Source organism: Amblyraja radiata, chromosome 9 (genome assembly GCF_010909765.2).
Source record: "Amblyraja radiata isolate CabotCenter1 chromosome 9, sAmbRad1.1.pri, whole genome shotgun sequence".
NCBI lineage: Eukaryota > Metazoa > Chordata > Chondrichthyes > Rajiformes > Rajidae > Amblyraja > Amblyraja radiata.
In genome coordinates, this window is record NC_045964.1 from 68,427,233 (window position 1) to 68,451,178 (window position 23,946).

At 44.0% G+C, this 23,946-nt stretch overlaps 1 protein-coding gene across 1 annotated transcript in view; it reads left to right on the plus strand.

The window, feature by feature from the left end:
- LOC116977244 (protein phosphatase 1 regulatory subunit 37-like) overlaps nt 1-23,946 on the plus strand; it is a 208,240-nt gene that overhangs the window by 68,351 nt on the left and 115,943 nt on the right. Inside the window, exon 8 of the mRNA XM_033027689.1 lies at nt 2,945-3,057. Within this exon, the coding sequence (XP_032883580.1) occupies nt 2,945-3,057 (113 nt within the window). The remainder of the gene's footprint in view (nt 1-2,944; nt 3,058-23,946) is intronic.

Sequence of the window (23,946 nt, forward strand, 5' to 3'; positions counted from 1 at the left end):
TTAAACACATCACATGAGGTCAACAGCATTCTATGACTTAACAATTCAAATACTTGTTTAGCTGCTTCTTAAATGTGAGAGTACCTGCCCCTACCCTCCTTCATGCAGTGCATTCCACTCTTTGTGTGAAGAATTCTTCATTAGATCCCCTCCACGCCTCCTGCATCTCACTTAAACCAGTAATCCTCCTGTTTTAGACACTTCCACCATGAGAGGGATAGATTATCCCAATCTATTCCCCTCATAATTTTCTATACCTCTATCAAGCTGCCCCTCAGCTTTCTTCGCTCCAAGGAAAACAAACACTGCCTCACCACTCTTTTTTTAATAATCGGTAGATGACTCTTTCCTAACTTTGGCAATCTTCCCTTTGGTACAAATTTTTGAGTTGGGTTTTCTTGTTTGGAATTGAACAGTCCAAACTTTAAGGCAGCACAGTGGTGCAGCAGGGAGAGATGCTGCCTCAAAGCACCAGAGACACAGGTTCAATCCTGATCGCATGTGCTGTCTGTGTGGAGTTTGCCCAATCCCCCTCTCCCCGTGTGGGATTCCTCCGGGTGCTCCGATTTACACCCACATCCTAAAAGATGTGTGGGTTTGTAGCCTCTGGAAATTCCACACACCCCCCCCCCCCCTCTCCCCCCAGGGAGTGAATGGCAAAGTGGGATAAGATAGAACTAATGAGAACGGATGGTAGACACAAAATGCTGGAGTAACTCAGCTGAACAGGCAGCATCTCTGGAGAGAAGGAATGGGTGACTTTTTTGGGTTGAGACCCTTCTTCAGACTGATGTCAGGGGAGTGGGCGGGACAGAGATAGATGGTTGTGGTCGACTTGGTGAGCTGAAGGGCCTATTTCCAAGTTGTGCCTTTCAATGAATGGTCAGATGCACTTTCTGTCCATCACTCTGGTCAGGGTGTGTCAGATAAAATGTTTGTTTGAGCTGGATTACTACAATATTAATGGTAGTAGCTCTCTGTCATTGTGTAGGCCATGTCTTAGTTCCTAGTCCTAACTTCCATTCAGGCACACACAAGGTAGGCTGAAGCATCAGTGTAGCACTGAGGGAAGCTAAATTGCGAAAGTACATTTATTGGATGAGATATTAGATCAATATCCCTTTCAATCTCACTGGTGAATATTAATGCTGAAGAAGTTCATACGTTATATCAGATGTCCTCAACCAAAATCAATAAATAAGAGATATGTTGTGAGCGCATGCTGAATGAGAATATTTTAGTCCATTTTTACACCACTAAAGTATTTTCCTAGCTGCAATGGCTATATGAAACAGTAATATTGTGAAAAGCACCCTCTCTCTCTCTCTCTCTCTCTCTCAGTTTGGTGTTGATGCAGTGAGACCATAGCTGGAGGGCACCCAGAGTCTGAGGAAGGGTCTCGACCCGAAACGTCACCCATTCCTTCTCTCCAGAGATGCTGCCTGTACTGCTGAGTAACTCCAGCATTTTGTGTCAATGTTCGAGCACCCAGAGAAGACCCATGCAGTCACAGGGAGAATGTGCAAACTCCACACAGATAGCACCCGAGGTCAGGATCGAACATGGGTCTCTGGTGCTGTAAGTCAGCAACTCTGTTAAGGATCTTGCCATTAAATGAATACTTTCCTCTTACATTGGAATAAGAATGGGATTTTTTCCCATTATTTTTCTGTTATCAAGTCAATAAAATGAAAACTCACCATACAAAAAAGTTAAAATACACTGTAAATCCCATTCTGTTTTCACTACCTCTGCATCCACTTGTTAATATTTCAGCAATGGATCAACACGTCATACTGTATTGAAAAGCACATTTGGTTATTCGTAATAGTTTTTTCAGGATGGGAGGTATCAGACGTGGAATGGATGTTTCCACTAGTGGGAGAGTCTAGGAACAGAGGACACATCCTCAGAATAAAAGGATGTATCTTTAGAATGGAGATGAGGAGGAAGTTCTTCAGCCAGAGGGTGGTGAATTCATTGTCACAGATGGCTGTGGAGGCCAAGACATCAGGTATTTTATAAAGCGGAGATTGATAGATTCTTGATTAGTACAGGTGTCAAAGATTACGGAGAGAAGGCCGGAGAATGGGGTTGAGAGGGAAAAATAGATCAGTCATCATTGAATGTGGAGACCAAGACATCGGGTATTTTATAAAGCGGAGATTGATAGATTCTTGATTAGTACAGGTGTCAAAGATTACGGAGAGAAGGCCGGAGAATGGGGTTGAGAGGGAAAAATAGATCAGTCATCATTGAATGTGGAGACCAAGACATTGGGTATTTTTTAAAGAGGAGATTAAGAGGTTCTTGATTAGCATGGGTGTCAAAGATTACGGGAGGAGAATTGTCGAGAAAAATATATCAACCATGCTCGAGTGGCGGAGTTGACATGATAGGCCGAATTTAGTTTTTTTGGTTTTAGGTTTAGAGATACAGCGTGGAACAGGCCCTTCGGCCCACCGAGTCTGAACTGACCAGCAATCCCCGCACATTAACACTATCCTACACACACACGGGACAATTTACATTTATACCAAGCCAATTAACCTACAAACCTGTTTATCTTTGGAGTGTGGGAGGAAACCGAAGATCTCGGAAAAAACCCACGTGGTCACAAGGAGAATGTAGCAACTCTGTACAAACAGCACCCGTAGTCGGGATCGAACCTGGGTCTCCATTCTGCCCCAATGTCTTATGGTATGGCATAAGACATTGATAGAGAAAAATATATCAACCATGCTCGAGTGGAGGAGTTGACTTGCTAGGCCGAATTTAGTTTTTTTAGTTTTAGGCGTGGAAACAGGCCCCTGAGTTAAAAAAATAGATTGATGCACTGCATCGAATAATGCTATGTGCACTGTTATATCACCCTCGTTGTCTACAAAAAAAGGCATTGGTTATGAGTAAGGTACAAAGGTTGACAAGTCAACACTGTTTCTAGGATTGGAGGACATCTGTGAAGGCCTTAAAAGACAGAAGCAAGGACTGAAAACACTTATACTTTGGAACAACAGACTGACTCACAAGGGGATGAATCACTTATCTGCCATTCTGGTAAGTTAACTGAGTCAATAATAGCAATAATATTGCAGTATGCAGAACACGAATTGTGAGTAGTTCATTTATTAAGTTGTTTGGTGCGGCATATATTTCGGAGTTTAATTCTTATGATTGCCTGATCTGAAATTCAATGTGATGGTATTCATATCACTTTGTCTTTCTTGTGTGTCTCATTCTTGACATGAGATATACTTGACTTCCAGAGAGGTAAGCATCAAATTATGTGAAGTAATGAAACTAAGCCAGTCGGTGCTATTTGCTTTGTCAATTAATTATTTATTACACATTTATGGTACACAAATCGACATTTACTCCAACAAATATATGGCTAAATGTTGCAGTGAGAAACTGCAGATACTGGTTTATTTAAAAAACGGCGCTAAGTACTGGAGTAACTCAGGGGGTCAGGCAGCATTTATGGAGAACACGGCTAGGTGATGTTACGGGTTGGGACCTTTCTTCAGTGATTGTTGATGGGGGGGGGGGGAAGAAAGGACAAGGCGTGGCAGGTAATAGATGAATATTGGCGAGGGGAGGGGGTTTGTTAGCCAGATGGTTGGACAAAGATTGGAGATGAAAAAGAAGGTCCGAGACAAAAGGACTGAAGAGTTGTGAATTGTGAAGACAGAGGAAGGAATGGAGGGAGAGGGGAGAAATAGGTGCGAGTCTAGGTGGGGCACAAGAGTGTGGGGTGGGGGAGAAAGGGGAGAGGGAGGGGGGTTGTTAGAGGTTACCTAAAAGGCAACCACCCATACACTAGTTCTATCCAACACAATAGGGACAATTTACAGAAGCCAATTCTCCTACAAACCTACACGTTTTTGCAATGTGGGAGGAAACCAGAGCACCTGGAGAAAACCCACACGGTCACAGTAACAGTAAAATGTACAAACTCCGTTCAGAAAGCACCCGCAGTCAGGATCATACCCAGGTCTTTGGCTTTGTAAGGCAGCAAATCTATTGCCATGCCTCTGTTCCGCCCCACTTGAACGAAAATTCCTTTCTCCACAAATAGTTTCCCAATTCCTTTTATAATACCCTAATTGAACTTGCACCCATTTGAATTTTTACAAATTGCCTTTGTATTGTAAAGTGACAAAGTAATGGAAAAGAGAAGATAGGGAATGATTCATGCATTCAGAAGAGATTGGGAGAAACATAGAAACATAGAAAATAGGTGCAGGAGTAGGCCATTCGGCCCTTCGAGCCTGCACCGCCATTCAATATGATCATGGCTGATCATCCAACTCAGAAGTGGTGATCAAGGTGACCCATCTACACTGGTCACATCCGCCCGCGTTTAGACCATACCTCTCTAACCCTTTCCTATCCATGTATCTGTCCAAATGTCTTTTAAATGTTGTTACGATACCTGCCTCAACATCTGGCAGCTGTATTTGAGCAGATGATTTGATATATTTAAGGTGGAGATAGATACATATTTAACATATCGAAGGAATTGATGATTATGAAGAACTGGCACAGATGAAGGGTTGAGACTAGTATTAGATCAGCCATGATTTTGAATTCTCCCAATTTTGCTAGCCCTTGCTGTCTCCTCCCCTTCCTTAACCCTCGAGCTGTCTCCTCCCATCCCCCCGCCTTCGGGCTCCTCCTCCTCCCTTTTTCCTTCCTTCTCCCCCCCACCCCCCATCAGTCTGAAGAAGGGTTTCGGCCCGAAACGTCACCTATTTCCTTCGCTCCATAGATGCTGCTGCACCCGCTGAGTTTCTCCAGCATTTTTGTGTACCTTAGATCAGCCATGATCCTATTGAATGGTGGGGCCAGAGTGAGAGGTGTGTGGCTCCTGTGTCCTTGTGATTACCCCCATCTCCAGCCTGGTCAGTTTAACCTTCCAAGATAATTTGTTGATAGGGAAATAGTGGTGGTCTCTGGGCATCCAGGATCTCAGACCAACTGATACTCATTAACTAAGCAGATTGAAGAATTACAATACTTGGAGTGCATGGGTGAATTTAATGGCATGTTCACAACTTCACAAGTGATAGGAGCAGAATGAGGCCATTCGGCCCTTCACGTCTACTCCATTCAATCATGGCTGATCTATCTTCTCTCTCAATTCCATTCTCCTGCCTTCTCCCCATAACCCTGACACCCATATTAATCAAGAATCTATCTCTGTAGGAGGAACTGCAGATGCTGGTTAAAACCAAAAATAGACACAAAATGCTGGAGTAACTCGGCGATGACAGGCAGCATCTCTGGAGAGAAGGAATGGGTGACGTTGCGGGTCGAGAATCTATCTATCTCTGCCTTAAAATTATCCATTGACTTGGCCTCCATGGCCTTCTGTGGAAGTGAAGGCCACAGATTCACCACCCTCTGACACGTCGGGTAACAGCAGCAGAGATAGAAAAGACTAGAAGAAAACTAGCTGGAGACAGAGAAGGAAAAAGAAGAAGAAAGGAAAACTTTTTAAAGTTTAATTTAATTTTAATCTTCAACAAAAGTATAAAACCTGAGGAAATGAGACACGACAATTGTAATGGTTAATTTTCAGTGCTAGAAAGGTTGATGGGGAGTAATTAACACTTATTATGTTGTTAAAAGGGTACTTACACTTCAAGTGACTTCATTCAACTTAACTTTCTCTGGTGAGTAACTCTGTTTCCGCAGCGCAAGTACAGGAATGTAATGTCTGTCAATGCATTTTAGCGGAGGTCTACTGCGGGAGGAACAGTACAGCCAACAAAGCAACTTTTCCCTGTCCCCATTTAATCATGCATCTGTTCGTCTCTGAAATGCCTATGGCTTTTGCATGTTAAATAACTGCGGGAGCTATTGGCATCACTGCTATTTTGACAGCGGTCTCTGGGTCAGTAATTCAGGAAAGTAGCTGAAACGAGAGCCACACACTTTATCATCATTTTTTTTTTAAATTAATGCGTTCCAAACCCTCGGAAACGAAGACATCTGCTTTCCCCGTACTTCTCCGTTTAATTGCAGAAAAATGGTAAGCTGTATTTGTCACTCTGTGAATTTCTCCAGTTTTAATTGAAAAACCCCTCTCTCCTGTTCTACTGCGCTCTGCTGTCTGCCAGTTCAATTCACAGCAGAACATTTCACCACCAGTCTAACCAACATCAAAAGTAACAGAAAATCAAGGAACAATGAAGTGCAATTAAATGACAATGCGTTCATTCTTTGAATATCTTGCTCCAAATTCCTTGCATCTCCTCTCTGAATAATTGGACAAATGTCAATATACGGATGCCAGTTCTGTACATTTTAGAGACGAGTTTAATCTCCCCATTTGTTCCATCCTGATTGATTAATCACACAACCTGCTCTTGTCTGCAGGAGAAGAAAAAAAACCCTCTGGTTCTGACCTCGTGCAATTAAGCGCTAAGTACTGTAATTTGGGTGATATCGCCACTGCCAGAGAGTAGCTCATCAACGATATATTGGAAGAACCCCCTGCTGTGACTCGACATTCATGTAGAATCTCTGACAGTATCCGCTCCCCAGCTAAAAATATTCATTGATAAGGTAAAAACGACCATGTAATCTGACAATGCATAAGGTGGAAGGGAGACAAATTAAAGACCCAGGGCTGATTTTTTTTAACACTAAATTGCAAGGCTTGCACATGGAAACACAAAATAAGAGCAGCCCTCTTCCGTACGGGTGCCATTTCCCTGTGAAGATTTTGATTAAATAATACATGCCTCATATAAAAGCGTCAAAGGCCAACCTTGTACTATGTGATTAGGAGAGATAAGCAGACATTCTTAAAGCTGTGATTATTGTAATTAGCTCGAAGTGTCAATTGAGTTCAAACGATGACACTTGTAAAGTGTTACTAAGGCATTTATTATCCTTATAAACAGTTATGCCTCCTGCTTCCAGTGCACAAACCAGACAAGAGGTTCTTCGTATTATTAAAGAATCCTTTTTTATGCAAGGATCTATTTATTTCATATCAGCTTTTTCTCCTAATAATGTTTCTTCAATTTTAATAGGGGTTGAAAGGACACGCCCTAACCAGTTCACCTCACTGTGTGCAGCTGAGAGTGATATCAGCTTTAATATCTTGCCTACACGTGTGAAATTTAGAAACTTATTAACCAAAATTAGCATGTAATAAAGGCAAGAGTCAGGTAAAAACACAGAATATTAAAAATTACGAGTTCCTTTCACCTGAGTACCATGTGAAGGAAAGAAAATAATTACTTGTATTAATATGGTACAGGTACTTCAAATCATATTGCCAATGTGTCCAAATACTTGATATTATTTTAATGATGATACACAATTATATTATTGAAGAGATTTTTTCATCTGTAAGTTAATTCATTTTGACTTGATTGACGTAATTATTTTCTAAAAGTAAGATTAAAAGCTCTAAAAGTCCATTTTAATGTCCAACAATGGGAAAATATATCTAGCAGCACCCATGGTCTCTACAATCTTGTAATGATCTATTATAATTATAATTTTGAGTTTACAGTGCAGATTCTATGTGGCAATATTCTTGAGAAAGTATTGAACAAGAATTGATCATTGACTGCAGAAAGGCTGCTCCCTTAAAAGTGCTCAGTATTATTTATATAGATTTGAATTTGTCTTCACTTTAGTTGGTTTTAGTTTTACATTGGTACTAGAACATAAAACGTAGAACAGTGTAGCACAGGAACGGGCCCTTCAGCCCGCAATGATTGCGTCGAACATGATGCCAAGTGAAAGTGATCATGATCCATATCCCTCTATTCTTTGCACTTCCATGTGCCTATCTAAAACCCTCTTAAATGCCACTATCAAATCTGCCTCCACAACCACCCTTGGCAATGCTACCAGGCCCCCATCCCTTTCAATGTAAAACATTTCCCCCCACTTATCTTATGGCTATTCCCACTAGTGTTGAACATTTCCATCCTGGGTCTACCCTACCAATACCTATACTCCTATCAAGTCTTCCCTCAAACTCCCACGTTCCAGAGAAAATAATCCAATTACAATAGATAGAGCAAAGGGGAAGATCGAGAGTGCAGAATGTAATTCTCAGCACTATAGTGCCTCGGTTCAATAGACAATATCCAATGTCCACAACAGGTGAATCACATGGAAGGACAATTCAGAAGCCCGTTAACAAAGAAGAAGAAGCTCTCATTGATTCTGGTGGTGCGTGCTTTCAAGCTTCTGTACCTGCTTTACAGACAGGAGTAGGGAGAAGAAGGGACAAGTCTTTGATTATGCTGGCTGTTCTTCTGAGGCAATATGAAATGTAAATGGAGTCAATGGTGGGAAGTCTGGTTTGTGTGATAGGCTGGGCTACATCTGCATTTCTCTGCAATATCTTGCGCTCTTGGGCAGAGCTGTTTGATGCAACCTGACTGTATGCTTTCCATTGTGCATCTATAGAAGTTTGTACTAGTCATTGGAGACAAGTCAAATTTCCTCAAGCTCCTCGGCATACAGAAGCATCAATGTAATTGGTCCATGACGGAAAATTGGGGGGGGAATGGAAAGGCAAATGTTTGGGTGGGGACCCTCCTTCAGACTGGACTTTTCTTCAGAAGTCTGAAGAACGATCCTGACTGAAAACTTTGCCTGTCCATTCCTTCCCCAGATGCTGCCTGCCCCGCTGAGTTCCTCCAGCACTTTGCACTTCGCTCCAGATTCCAGCATCTGCAATCTCCCGTGTCTCCATTCTGTATGTTATCACTCTTTTGACAAAGTGCATCGCCGAAAACATTCAATTCTATTTAAAAAGTGACTTTAATGCAGCATTTTAAAACAATGTGATGCTGATTGACGTTAGGAGATTTAAGGGCGGTGACTATAGGCTTGCCAAAGGAGAGTCATAAAATCAGAATGCAAGTGGAAGGATGTGGGAAGAGAATATCAGACCTCGGGTTCTTGACAGCTGATGTTTGCACAAAGGAGGAGCAATTAGGTTTTATGATGATCAAAAGGAGTGGAAATATCTTTAAGGATTACAGGGCTGCAAGGAATTATGGAGATGTGTAGGGGCAAGCCGACTAATAACTTTGATAAACAAGAAGTAGAATAATAAACGGTGGCATTTAAAACAAAAATATGAAGGGATATGGGGGTTAGTGAGGAAAAAATCTGTACAGTCTTATGGAAGTGAGCCCACAGTATATGTAAAAAGAGGTTTGGAAAAATCCGTTCCAAGAGCTTCACACAATTACCTTGTTTTGGGTGGGGAGAAAGCAGGGAGCGAGGAGAGGCTGGACAAGGTGTGGCAGGTAATAGGTAAAGACACTTCTTAATACTGATGTCCATGGCAAAGATGAGGTGATGGCAACCTGGGAATTGAAAGTTGTCCCCTTTTTTAAATGAGAAAGGACTACAGTGCAAATTGTGACACCAACCATTTGCATTTACTTCATGGAAGCTGTACTCCTTTAAGTAGGTCTATATCTTCGTGGGTCTTCGAACTTATTGGTTCGCATAGCCTCAACCCATTTCATCCCCCAACTGAAGTAGAAACTGTGACTGGGTTCGAAAGGATGATTGCCTTTGTGCGATGGAAGTGCAATGGAAGAGCCAAGGTTCCTGATGCGATTGTTAGGCCTGTCCCAAACACAGCCAAACATGACCTTGGCAGGAGAGTGAATGGAGGAGAAAATTCCCACTCGGATATTCCCAAACCTGTGCAGATCAATGGAACCTGCTGGTCTAATCACAGCCTAAAGGAGGCTTATTTGGGAATCTCAACTGAGCTCGTTTGTCGTATATTTTCAACACATAGAGTGAGATGTTTTTTTTTCATATTGAGGGATATGGGGACAGTGAGAGAAAATGCCAGAGAGGAATAGTTCACTCATAATAGATCTAGTAAACGCACAGTCTCTTGTCCAGAGTAGAGGAATCGAGAGCCATAGGACGTAGGTCAAAGTCAAAGTCAATTTTATTCGTCACATGCTCCCGAAGGTGCAGTGAAATGAATTTGCCAGCAGCGATACACTTAAAAAAAGAACACCCAATACACAATAGAATTTAACACAAACATCCACCAAAGCATTCTTCAATGTGGTGGAAGACTACAAAGTTCAGCCAGTCCTCTTCCTTTGTTCATCCGTGGTCGGGGCCATGAACCCTGCGTAGTCGCTGCTACGGATGGCCTGATGTACAGGCCCTCTCATTGGGATGATCAAAACTCCGACGTCGGGAGGTCAAACACACTCTGTGGCTTGGAGTGCCCAAATCAGCACTTTCCTACAGGAGACTGCGGTTTCAGAATGTTATAGGCCGCAGGCCGGCGGACGGAGTTCTTCTCCGGCGATCCCCGGCAAGGGATCCCAGACTCCAGATGGTAGGGGTCACAGTTTAAGGATAAGGGGGAAATCCTTTAGGACCGAGATGAGAAAAAAAAAATTCACACAGAGAGTGGTAAATCTCTGGAACTCTCTGCCACAGAAGGTAGTTGAGGCCAGTTCGTTGGCTATATTTAAGAGGGAGTTAGATGTGGCCCTTGTGGCTAAAGGGATCAGGGGGTATGGAGAGAAGGCAGGTACAGGATACTGAGTTGGATGATCAGCCATGATCATATTGAATGGCGGTGCAGGCTCGAATGGCCGAATGGCCTACTCCTGCACCTATTTTCTATGTAAGTCCACGCCCCGCCCACGGCTACAAGCTCTGCAGACCACAGCCACATGATGCCAAAGTCGGTTGGAGCACTCCTCTCTGGCGACCACTGGCAAGGGTTGGCCCGCTACACGATGGAAAAGTCCACGGTGCGCCCGCTGCTGAAGTTCCAGGCCCGACTCCTAGAAAGGCCGCTCCAATCCATGCAATCCACATGGAAAACGTCGCCTCCCCATCGAGGAGGCGACCAAAAGTGGTTTCCCCCTCCCCCCCCACCACACCCCACACAAGACACACTAAGAGACACCTAAACAAACATTTAGACACACCAAAAAAAATAAAAAAGCCGAAATAACGAACACGCTGCTGGCAGGGCAGCGGCTTGCAGCGCCCCCACCGACCATCAGGTGAGAGGGGAAGGATTTAACAGGAACATGAGGGGAAACGTTTTACACAAAGGGTGGTGGTTGTATGGAACGAGCTGCCAGAGGAGGTAGTTGAGGCAGGTACTATCACAATGTTTAAGAAACATTTAGGCAGGTACATTGGTAGGATAGGTTAAGAGGTATATGGTCCAAACAGGCAGGTGGGACAAGTAATAGGATATGCTGGTCAGTGTGGACATGTTGAGCCAAAGGGCCTGTATCCACGCTGAAGGCATGATGGGCTGAATGGCCTGCTCTGGCTTCTATTTCTTATGTTCTTAGAAAAAAAGAACAGAATAGCCCATCCAGACATGAAATGTGATCTTGAATGTTGAAAGAAGAGCAATTGACAGCACAGGCTATTTCTTCTTTCACATGCTCTGACACAAATGTGCCTGTCTGTGTTATGTTAGTTTGGAAACCTCTCTCTCTGACTCCACAGTCAGATTTGCAAGAGCATTTACAAGAGCAAGAGCAGTTGGAATTGCAAGAGCATTTACTATAACAGCTGAAGTCCTAGAAGTTATATTGTTCACCTCGGCGGCAGTGGGAGCCTCGGCGGCAGTGGGAGCCTCGGCGGCAGTGGGAGCCTCGGCGGCAACATGGGCCTTGGTGGCGATGGCAGCCTTGGTGGTGGTGGGGCCTCGTGGTCGATGAGCGTGAGGGGGGAGGGGAAGACAATGGGGACCCGACGTGGGGGGACTGTCATGAGGAACGGTGAGAGAACAAAGAGGGACCTGGTGTGGGGGAGGGGGGGGGGGCACTCTAGTTTAGAATCCTATGCCCAGGGGATAAGTCTGTGTTTGTTTGTTTGTTTGTTTGTTCATTTGTTCCGGTGAAGGCGCTGTACACACGGCAGCCAGCCAACAGTCGCTTGTCTTTTACTTTTTGTTTTCACTTTTGATTTCAAGATTTTGTGTACCTTGTGTGTTGTGACTGTCGGCAGACCAATTTCCCTCCGGGGATGAATAAAGTTTTATCGTATCGTATAGTATTGCCTCTCTGAGAGCAGTGAAAATGGGCAGGGGGGGTGCACAGCAGCGGTAGAGTTGCTGCCTTACAGCACCAGAGACCCGGGTTCAATCCTGACTATGAGAGCTGTCTATACAGAATTTGTATGTTCTCGCTGTGACCCTGTGGGTTTTCTCCGGGTATTTCGGTTTCCTCCCACACTCCAAAGATGTACAGGTTCGTAGGTTAATTTGCTTTGTAAAACTGTAAAACTGTCTCTAGCGTGTAGGATAGTGTTAATGTGCGAGGCTTTGCTGGTCGGTGCAGACTCGGTGGGCCGAAGGGCCTGTTTCTGTGCTGTATTTCTAAAGTCTAGTCTAAAGCCTGTCTGACTATGACTATTATGATACACCCTACCCCAATGGAAGTATTGGAATTCATCAAACAATAGATGTGCTGGAAGAGCATTTTGTTTTTTATTCACTGCCAACCTGAGAATAAAGAAAAAGTAGCTGCTGAAATTTGCTTCATAATTAGGACTTGGGAGAGGATTCCTATGGAAAATATGTATCAGTACTTCCAGTCTCTTATATTCAAATATGATCACAATGCATACAGTCTATTGGCACATAAAGTAAGTTTGAACATAGGCTAAAATATTTTTTTTAATTGTGATTTTTGTTGTTGTATGGTGTGTTTTTATTGTATTTACTTGACAACACAAGAGTAATGGACAAAAGATCCCATTCTTATTACAATGCTGGAAATAATTGTAGCATTGTAATAACAGCATTGACATACAGAGGGATCTTGGAGTCCAAGTCCATAGCTCCATGAAAGTCGCAACGCAAATAGATAGAGTGGTGAAGAAGATGTATGATATGTTTCCTTCCATCAGCCGGGGCATTGAGAATAAGGGCCAGGAAGTCATGTTGTTGCTTTATAGGACTTTGGTCAGTCTACACTTAGAGTATTGTGAGCAGTTTTGGTTGCCGCATTGCAGGAAGGATGTGGAGACCTTGTAGTAGGTTCAGAAAATGTTGACCAGTGTTGCCTGGACTAGAGGGTATCGCCTATAAGAAGAGGCTGGACAAACTCGGATTGTTTTCTCTGGAGCATCATAGACTGAAAAGAGACCTGATATATCATTATAAAGTGTATAAAATTATTAGAGGCATTACTTAGGGCAGCAAGTCACAACCCTTTTCCCAGGGTGGAAATGTCAAAGTCTAGAGGGTTTAGCTTTAAGGTGAGTGGGGCAAAATTTAACAGATGTGTGGGGAAAGTATTTTTTTTACACAGAGAGTGGTAGGTACCTGGAATGCATTGCCTGATGTAGAAGTGGAGGGAGGTACAATAGAGGATTAAAAAGGGTTCTTGTTAGACGAGTGGATATATAGGGAATGGAAGGATATGGATCATTGTGTTGGCAGAGGAAATTAATTTAACTAGACCTTATGTTCATCACAGATATTGTGGTCCAAATGGCCCTGTTCCAAGACTGTTTTGTTCTCTGTTCTAGGTTTACTCCAAATATGTCCATCCCATGAGAGGAAATAGATTGGCTAGATGCACAGAATCTCTTGCCCAGAGTAGGGAGAATCGAGGACCAGAGGACATAGGTACAAGGTGAAGGGGACTCAATAGGAATCTGAGGGATAGTTGAGGCTGGGACTATCCCAACGTTTAAGAAAGTTAGACAGGTACATGGATAGGACAGGTTTGGAGGGATATGGGCCATGCATAGGCAGGTGGGACTAGTGTAACTGGGACATGTTGGACAGTTTGGACAAGTTGGGCCGAAGGGTCTGTTACCACACTGTATCACTCCGTGACTCTATGACTCTATCACTTCCCCCCCCCCCCCCCCCCCCCCCCCCCCCCACCCCACCATTTTGATTGTAGTTGTGTAAAAGATCAAAATGTTAACTTTACCATGCGTGCTTTAGTACCTGCATGACAACTGCAGAGTGCCTTGGTTATATTATGCAGGTCTGAGAGGAAGAGGTCTTCTATTCACAGGTGTGTGGCACTCCATATATGTTCGAACGAAAAGCCTTCAGGGGGACATTTACCAATATTTAAGTTTGCCCCATTGTGTTTCCCCATCTGTATAATTAGCACACTTACAACACTCTGTGAGCAAAGATCATGTGCAGCAGATGTGCTCAATTAAGACTTTATGAGAATTTATTTAACAAATAAGTCAAATAATGAGCAAAAGGGGATGAGGCATTGTTTTCCATCAGCTGGAGTATGGCACATTATTTCGTTAATGGAAGCTTTCCAAGAGCTTTACTTTCCTTATTTGCCATAAGTTTTGAAGCAGCTTTAGCCCGAATTTGCAATTATCTCCTGAGGCTACGAGTTGAAGAAGAAAATCTACCCTCGAGTTGTCTGCAGCGCAGTACATGATTTTACCAACCTTACCAATCACACTTAATGAAGAGACATTTTAAGCCATCATTCTGACCTGCAGCCCAATTAGTGGTTGAGTTCTGAATGAGCTTAACCAGATTTTGCTTAATATCAACTTTAATCTTATCACCAGACTACTACATTATGTGTTACATATGGTGAGCTTTCCATGCTTATTAGATCGCATGTCATTTTAGTTGTGCAGTCTTATTTCGATGGAGCCCAGCAGGATCCTTGCAACATTGATAAGATACATGGCCTGCAATCACATATATATTCAATTCCGATTCGGTTAAATATAGAAAAGGAAATAATTGTTTTTAAATCACAACGAAAGTCTTGAAAGAAATATGAAGTATGAACAGATAACGGATAACAGATAAGCCTGAAAATTGTAATGTCCAGGTTCAGTAGCAGTGTTTTCCTACAGCCATCAGGCTATTTTACTTCGGAGTCACGTGAGTGACTACGTGAAGAACCCCGCCAGGACGCATGCGTGTCATATCGCTACACACATTGCAATGAGTCACAGCAGGGGAAACGACGTTCCCCTTAGCGGCAGAATTTAAAAGCCGGGAACAGCAGGTAAGGAGACTCTGCGTCTTTCCACTTACTATTATCACAGGTGGAGGCATGGACAGATCCAAGAAAAACAAGAAGGCTGCGAAAAAGCTGGCGGGGGAGAACCGCGGAGTTGCGGGCAGCCAGCAGCGACCAACAGCACACCAATCTCCCGTAATGGGAACAGCTGTGCCCGACTTCGCTCCCGCACCGACCAAATCAACACCGCGGCCGGGCGGTAAAGCGAAGCAAAAAACTGGCAGAGTCGTTGACTCCGATGAGTCCAACTTTGAACAGCCGCGAGCGGCCAGTGCCCGTGAGCATTGGGGCCGGTTGGAGCGGCTTGAAGAACAGGAGCAGCCGCGAGCGGCCAGTGCCCGTGAGCATTGGGGCCGGTTGGAGCGGCTTGAAGAACAGGAGCAGCCGCGAGCGGCCAGTGCCCGAGAGCATTGGAGCCGGTTGGAGCGGCTAATGGAGCAAATGCTCCAAAGTGACAGGCTCCGGGAGATGGAGACTTATCACAGTAAGCAGCTAGTAAGTCCTACAGCAGTACCTCTTGTAGGGCTGCACAGTGCTTCTCCCTCATCAGAGGGGAGTACGGGGGGGTCAATTCTGGGCTGACCCTGAAGAGGGGTGCAGAACATACTCCTAGTGTGCATGGGGTGCAAGAAAACAAAAACCTATTGGATATGGTGTCCCAGTTCATTCAACCTGACCAAACTGGCCAAAACCTGGAACCTAAAAGAGCTGCAAGTATCGACTACATGTCATTCAATCAGCTACAAGGACAGGCATTATTGGACACCACAGCAAGACACTTACCACCAGGGAACTGCAAATCACTGAATGTCCCCAGTGTCAACCAGTGTATTTGGAAACATGTCGGAGCATCAATCAGAGCCAGGGACTTGAAACTACAAAAAGTTCTGAAAGTCCTAACAGCTGGAATTACGGATTTCGCCCGCACAATAAACGACAAAGACATGACACAAGATCAGCAGGTGCACTGGCTTTTTTTTGCAACTCCCAATATGAGTTAAATAGTATTAGGAAGAGTGCCATCCAACCGGCATTAGACCCCAAATTTGCAGGCCTGTGCAAACCCGGTACCTCCAAACCACCAATATTACTATTTGGAGGTGACTTATCCAAACAGGTAAAAGAACTTGATGAAGAGGCTAAAACCCTGGGGCTCATTAAAGCAACGTCTAAAAACTACTTCGGCCAGAAACAGCACCCCTACGCACCCACCAGTCGGACAAGACAAACTGGTGAAAGCTCGAAGGCCAGGTACACTCAACATCGGTCTTTTTTAGGCCATGGCCCAGACCGGCCTTCCTGGAAAATGCGCAAACCCCCAACACCAACCCAACTACAGACCCAGACACCGGCGCCTCAACGTCCACGGAGGATACCGAAAAAGTAATAAACCTACCACTGGTAACCATGGAGGTAGGTGGGTCTGGTTCCTTACGAATTGAAGGGAGCATGGAGGTTGGTGGGAGATTACACTTCTATCTGGATGCATGGAATAAGTTAACTACCGACACTTATATTTTAAGCAGTATCCAGGGATATACCATAGAATTTATACAAAAACATAACCCTCCAGTTCAGCATGTACCGAGCCGAATGTTCGTGCTTACAGGCAAAGAAAAATCAAAAGCACACGCTGAACTACAGCGGCTTTATAAAAAAGGAGTAATTGAGAAAACCCAACACGAATCACAGGAATTCGTGTCCAATATCTTTATCAAAAACAAGAAAGATGGTGGTTGCCGCATCATCATAGATTTGACTAATTTGAATACTTTCGTACAATATATTCATTTCAAGATGGAAACCTTTGTTACTGCTAAGCAATTGATTTCCAAAGGTTACTACATGGCAAGCATCGATTTAAAAGATGCTTACTATACAGTACCCATAAAAGGTGACCACAGATGTTATTTAAAATTCAACTGGATGGGTCAGCACTGGCAGTACAGGGCACTACCTAATGGCCTAACATCAGCCCCCAGGCTGTTCACCAAAATTTTGAAACCAGCCCTAGCGTTTCTGCGGAAACAAAAACACATGGTAATGGCATATCTAGATGACATACTTATTGTGGGCAAAACTTTGGAATTGGCTAAACAAACGGTAACAGCCACAAAACAATTATTTGAAAAACTGGGGTTTATCATCCATCCAGTTAAATCTAAATTAACGCCTTCAACCACAATGGATTATCTGGGGTTCACCATTAACTCAGTTCACATGTCAGTGACTTTGCCGAAAGAAAAGGTTACAGCCTTAATAGAGGCTTGCAGCAAAATCATTGACATCAGTAAACCATCCATCAGACTGGTAGCAAGAATAATTGGCAAAATAGTGGCTGCGTTTCCAGCCACACAATTCGGACCTTTACATTATCAAAATTTACAGAGGGCTAAAATACGAGCACTCAAAATTAATGGTGGTCATTTTGACAGACCAATGAAGCTACCAACAGAGGCCATAATGGAACTAAAATGGTGGAAAGATAACATTGGGCATTGTTCCAATCCAATCATTATCAGCAACCCGTCTATGGTACTACAAACTGATGCCAGTGCACTTGGTTGGGGTGCTACCAATTCCATCTCCAGCTGTGGAGGGAGATGGAATGCACAGGAGGCATCATTATTACAAACACTGGGCATAAACTACCTGGAAATGTTTGGTGCATTCCATGGCCTTAAGTCATATTGTTCTGGGTTATATCACCAGCATGTTAGACTACAAATTGACAACACCACCGTGGTAGCATATATCAACCATATGGGTGGAAACAAATCGACATCATGTGACAATCTGGCCAACACAATTTGGCAATGGTGTATCCAGAGAGATATTTGGATATCAGCTACCTACTTACCAGGTAAACTAAATTTAGTGGCAGACACCAGGTCACGCAAATTCAATCAAAACACCGAATGGATGTTGGATAAAAAAGTATTTGCTGAAATTACAGCACGGTATGGAACACCAGATATCATTCTATTCGCATCCAGGCTCAATCACCAGTTATCGAACTATGTTTCATGAGAACGAGACCCTGGGGCAGCGGCAACAGATGCATTTTCGCTGCATTGGGGGAAATTGTTTATTTATGCATTCCCTCCTTTCTGCCTCATCAGTCGGATATTAAGGAAAATACAGCAAGACTCTGCGTCTGGTATTTTGATAGTACCCGATTGGCCTACTCAACCATGGTTCCCGGTGATACTCGACATGGTATTAGAACCATGCATCACCATCCATCATAGACCTAATTTACTGGTTCATCCCGCAACAAGGGAAAGGCACCCATGTCATAATTATATAAACCTATTAATTTGTAGAGTTTGAAAGCACCTCTACTACACCTGGGACTGACGGACCGAACAGTGGATATTATTTCAGCGGCCCACAGACAGTCCACCAAAAAACAGTACTTGGTGTACATCAAGAAATGGGAAATGTACTGTCACAACAATAAACATCACCCACAGATCTATGAACATCCCGTCTGACCTGGAATTCCTGGCAAGCCTCCATTACGATGAGGGGCTCAGTTATAGTGCCATCAACTGCGCCAGAAGTGCTCTGTCAACATACCTGTGGCAAGGAACAGAGCGGCATTCTGTTGGGACACACCCCCTGGTAACTAAACTCATGAGGGGCATTTTTAATGTTAATCCCCCAAGAACCAGGTACTCCCAAATATGGAATGTGAGCATTGTACTGACCATGTTAAGAAACTGGTCTCCAGCTACAGCTCTGTCCCTACAGAAACTGACTATGAAAACAGTCATGCTGATGGCCTTGGTCACGGCACATAGGGTCCAGTCGCTACAGAAACTACAGAAAGGCTGGACAACGTGACTACTTCATCTGGAAATTTAACTTTTCACATCAATGAATTAGTCAAACAGAACAGACAGGGGTCAGCAGGCCTAAAAATAGAATTCAGGGCCTACCCGACAGATGATCGTCTCTGTATTGTAACACACTTGCTATTATATATGGAGTATGCTAAGATCATCAGAGGCAATGAAATGGCACTCTTAATCAGCTACAAACAGCCACACAAAAAAGTGACAGTCCAGACCATCTCGAGATGGCTAAAACAGGTCCTAATAAAGGCTGGAGTAGACACTAACATTTTAAAATCTCACTCCACCAGGGCTGCAGCTACATCGGCATGGAATCACAGAGCTTTAAAATCTTCACGTAGTCACTCACGTGACTCCGAAGTAAAATAGTAAGATTAAACGAGAACTTACCATTTCGAAGTTTGATCATTATTTTATGAGGAGTACGTTGAGGGAATACGTGCCCTCCGCTCCCACCCTTGATCATATACTCAACTGGTATCTTCTTCTCTAATCTTACTATGTTTAGTCATTACAGTTATCTGTGATTTCACACCGCTGCTTTGAAGAATGGCACGCATGCGTCCTGGCGGGGTTCTTCACGTATTCCCTCAATGTACTCCTCAAAAAAAAATGATCAAACTTCGAACTGGTAAGTTCTCATTTAATCTTACTATTAAAAACTACAACATCCAAATAGGCTCTCTCCTCTTAGGCTCCGCCCTCTTTCTGCATTCCACAAGACATCCTCTTGCTACATTTGTCTCAGTTAGGCAGAGTGCGCTGTTTATAACGCGGATGTGATGATAATGAGTTTACAATGCAGTTACGGTGCAGTTTGTTCCCACGGCAGGTTGAGAACGGGTTGACTTCTTTTCAATGCCTACAATGAGAAAAAAAAGTTATGTGATATATGTTAGAAAAAACCCCGTAGGAAATAGAACAGTACAGCACAAGAACAAGACACTCCAGCCCCCAATGTCTGTGACATTCATAACAAGAGGAATTGAGTACAGGAGCAAAGAGGTCCTTCTGCAGTTGTACAGGGCCCTAGTGAGACCACACCTGGAGTATTGTGTGCAGTTTTCGTCTCCAAATTTGAGAAAGGACATTTTTGCTATTGGGGGAGTGCAGCGTAGGTTTACACGGTTAATTCCCGGGATGGCGGGACTGTCATATGCTGAGAGAATGGTACGACTGGGCTTGTATACTCTGGAATTTAGAAGGATGAGAGGGTATCTTATTGAAACATATGAAATTATTAAGGGTTTGGACACGCTAGAGGCAGGAAACATGTTCCTGATGTTGGGGGAGTCCAGAAGCAGGGGCCACAGTTTAAGAATAAGGGGTAAGCCATTTAGAACGGAGTTGAGAAAACACTTTTTCACACAGAGAGTTGTGAGTCTGTGGAATTCTCTGCCTCAGAGGGTGGTGGAGGCCGGTTCTCTGGATGCTTTCAAAAGAGAACTAGATAGGGCTCTTAAAGATAGCGGAGTCAGGGGAAATGGTGAGAAGGCAGGAACGGGGTACTGATTATGGATGATCAGCCATGATCACATTGAATGGCGGTGCTGGCTCAAAGAGCCGAATGGCCTACTCCTGCACCTATTGTCTATTGTCTTTGACGCCAAGACTGTCATGCCTGACCCATTGAGTTACTTCAGCATTTTGTGCCTATCTTCGGTGTAAACCAGCATCTGCAGTTCCTTCTTACACATAATGCCTAGACCATTTCTTACCAACCTACACATAATCTTTGCGTCCATTCCCTGCATCCCCATGTGCCTATCCACAAGTCTCTCCAAAGCCACTATCGTATTTGCCTCAACCACTATTCCCAGGTATGAGTTCCAGGCACGCACAACCCTCTGTGCAAGGGCTCCTGCAATACCCTCTCTTGCCTCCTTCAAAAACCTGGGATAAATCCCATCAGGTCCTGTGGATTTATTCACCTCACTACTCTTCACAATGCCCAGTACCTTCTCCTTCTTAGCCTCAAGCTGCCCGTGCAAGTTGTTGTGGGAAGGAACTGCAGATGCGGGTATATACCGAAGATAGTCACAGAGTATTGGAGTAATAGATGCTGCCTGACCTGTTGACTTACTCCAGCACTCTGTGTCCATTGCTTGCATACTAGTATTCTCTACATTGACCTTGTACCCTCCATGGCCTTTGCCATGGTGATAAACAGATGCAAACTACTCACCTGCATCCGCAGATTCCAAGCACAACTTCCCTTCTTTATCTTCGAGCTGTCCTACCTTCTTCAACACCAATAGTTTGTCAATGATAGTTCATCTTCAACAAGCTATTACTTTGGTGTAGGAAGCAGAGCTGAGAATGTTACCTTGGAATTTATGCATAAAAATGTGGAGCTGCAACTCGGTAAAAACTACCAAGCTTTGTGGGATGGGACCTGTGTATATATTTTATTAAGTCTCAGCCAGTATTGGGCATTGTGAGGCCCTCACTGAACATGCACTGTGTGTGTGTGTGTGTGTGTGTGTGTGCGTGTGCGTGTGTGTGTGCGTGTGCGTGTGTGCGTGTGTGCGTGTGCGTGTGTGCGTCTGTGTGTGTGTGTCTGTGCATGTCCGCGCGTGCAAATGTATGTGTGTTTGCCTTGTTCGCAAAGACAAACAACAGCAGCAGATGGGTCTCAAGAAAACTAAACTTTTATTTTAGATCGCAAATTTCACATCTCTAATGCGTTAAATAAAGTATGTTATTTTTAACCCCCACTTGCCATGCATGCAAGCGCAGTGCAAGGTCCTTCAAACTATCCATGTACTCCAGAGGGGTTGCCTGACCTGCTGACTTACTCCAGCACTTTGTGACCTTTTGTTCATCAACCAACATCTGCATTTCATTGGTTCTACATATTGAATATTACTATCCATCTCTTTGGTGACCCTCGGACAATCTTTGATCGGACTTTGCTGGCTTTACCTTGCACTAAATGTATTCCCTTATCATGTATCTATAATGATACAGGATTATAATCATGTATTGTCTTTCTGCTGACTGGATAGCTGGATAGCATGGTGGCGCAGTGGTAGAGTTGCTGCCTTACAGCGCTTGCAGCGCCGGAGACCTGGGTCGATCCTGACTACGGGTGCTGTCTGTATGGCGTTTGTACATTCTCCCCGTGACCACGTGGGTTTTCTCCGAGATCTTCGGTTTCCTCCCACACTCCAAAGGCGTACAGGTTTGTAGGCTAATTGGCTTGGTATAAGTGTAAATTGTCCCTAGTGTGTGTAGGACAGTGTTATTGTGTGGGGATCACTGGTCGGAAGGACACGATGGGTCGAAGGGCCTGTGTCCACGTTGTATCTCTAAAACACGCTGTATCTCTAAAAGTAAAGCAAAAACAACAAATGCTTTTCACTGTACAATGTGTACAGATGGCAATAAACTAGACCAAACTAACCTGAAATAAACTGAATGCTCCACTGCAAAAAATCCTCATCCCTCTCTTACTGCTCCCCCCCTCTGTGCTTTCTTCTCCCCCCCCCCCCCCATCAAATCAGTATGAAGAAGGATCTTGACCCAAAATATCACCTATTCATGTTCCCCGCAGATGCTTTAAGGTGAGGGGGGAAAGATTTAATAGGAACCGGAGGGGTGCCTTTGTCACGCAGAGCGTGGTGTGTGAATGGAACGAGCTGATAAATGAGGTAGTTGAGGCAGGTAGTATCACAATGTTTAAGAAACATTTGGACAGGTACGTGGATACGACAGGTTTAGAGGGATATGGGCCAAACACAGGCAGTTAGACCTAGTGTAGATGGGACATGTTGGTCGATGTGGGCAAGTTGGGGTGAAGGGCCTGTTTCCACACTGTATGACTCTATGACCCTTCCTGATCTGCTGAGTTAACTCCAGCATTTTGTGACCTTTAGTGTATTAATCATCATCATCTGCGGTTCCTTTTTTTTACTAAACCCCTCAAATAGCAATTAGATTCCTAATTTAAGCACCGTTGTCCGATAAAGAAATATTGCTTAGTAAATAAGCTAAAGTTACCAGAAAGTGGAAGCTGACGGCTGTGGAAACCAAGTCAATGGATATTTTTAAGGTGGAGATTGACAGATTCTTGATTAGTAAAAGTGTCAGAGATTATGGGGCTATGGCAAGAGAATGGGGTTGAGAGGGAAAGATAGATCAGCCATGATTGAATGGCGGAGTAGGCTTGATAGGCTGAATGGGCCTAATTAGGCTCCTACAACTGCCGGGCTGAATGGACTGCTTCTGACTGCTGCGGACTCTGTGGTCTGCCTTTTGCTGCTCCTAGAACATAAACATCTGAGCGGAGTTTGGTCATCAAGGAGGTTTGTGCATTTTCTTCTAGCCTGTTGAGTGTGTCTGCAACACACCCCTTGCATAGTTCAATCAAGATGGTGGCTGCAAAACAATCACAACAGTGACACACATGAAAAGCCTCTCAAAACACCATGGCTCAGATGTGACAATTAACTACATACATTCAATTATATTTATTCGTGCATAAATTACACGTGTCATTTCTGAAACCAATTTGCCCTGGGACCTTCAATTTGCTCTTGATTGGACAGGTGAAGATTCTTCTAGTTTAGTTTGGAGATACAACGCAGAAACAGGACATCGGCCCACCAAGTCCGTGCCGACCATCGATTCCCGCACACTTACACTGTCCAATGCACACTAGGGACAATTTACAATTACACCAAGCCAATTAACCTACAAACGTCTTTGGCGTGTGGGAGGAAACTGGAGATCCTGGAGAAAACCCACACAGGTCACGGGGGAAGAACGTACAAACTCCATACAGACAAGCACCAAAAGCCAGGATCGCACCCGGGTCACTGGCGAAGTAAGGTAGCAACACTACCGCTGCCCTGTTTAACTTCAACTTGAAAGTGACTCCCTAAAAGAGCTTCATTCCCTCTGATTCCCTCTGATTAAGGGCGGGTGCCTTGGGAACGGGGGTTCACAGTCCTCCAACTTGTGCAGCTGAAAGGGCAACTTAAGGATGAGAGAGTAAATGGATTCACTGCCTCAACAAAATTCTGGGCTGATAGTGTGCAGATGAGTAG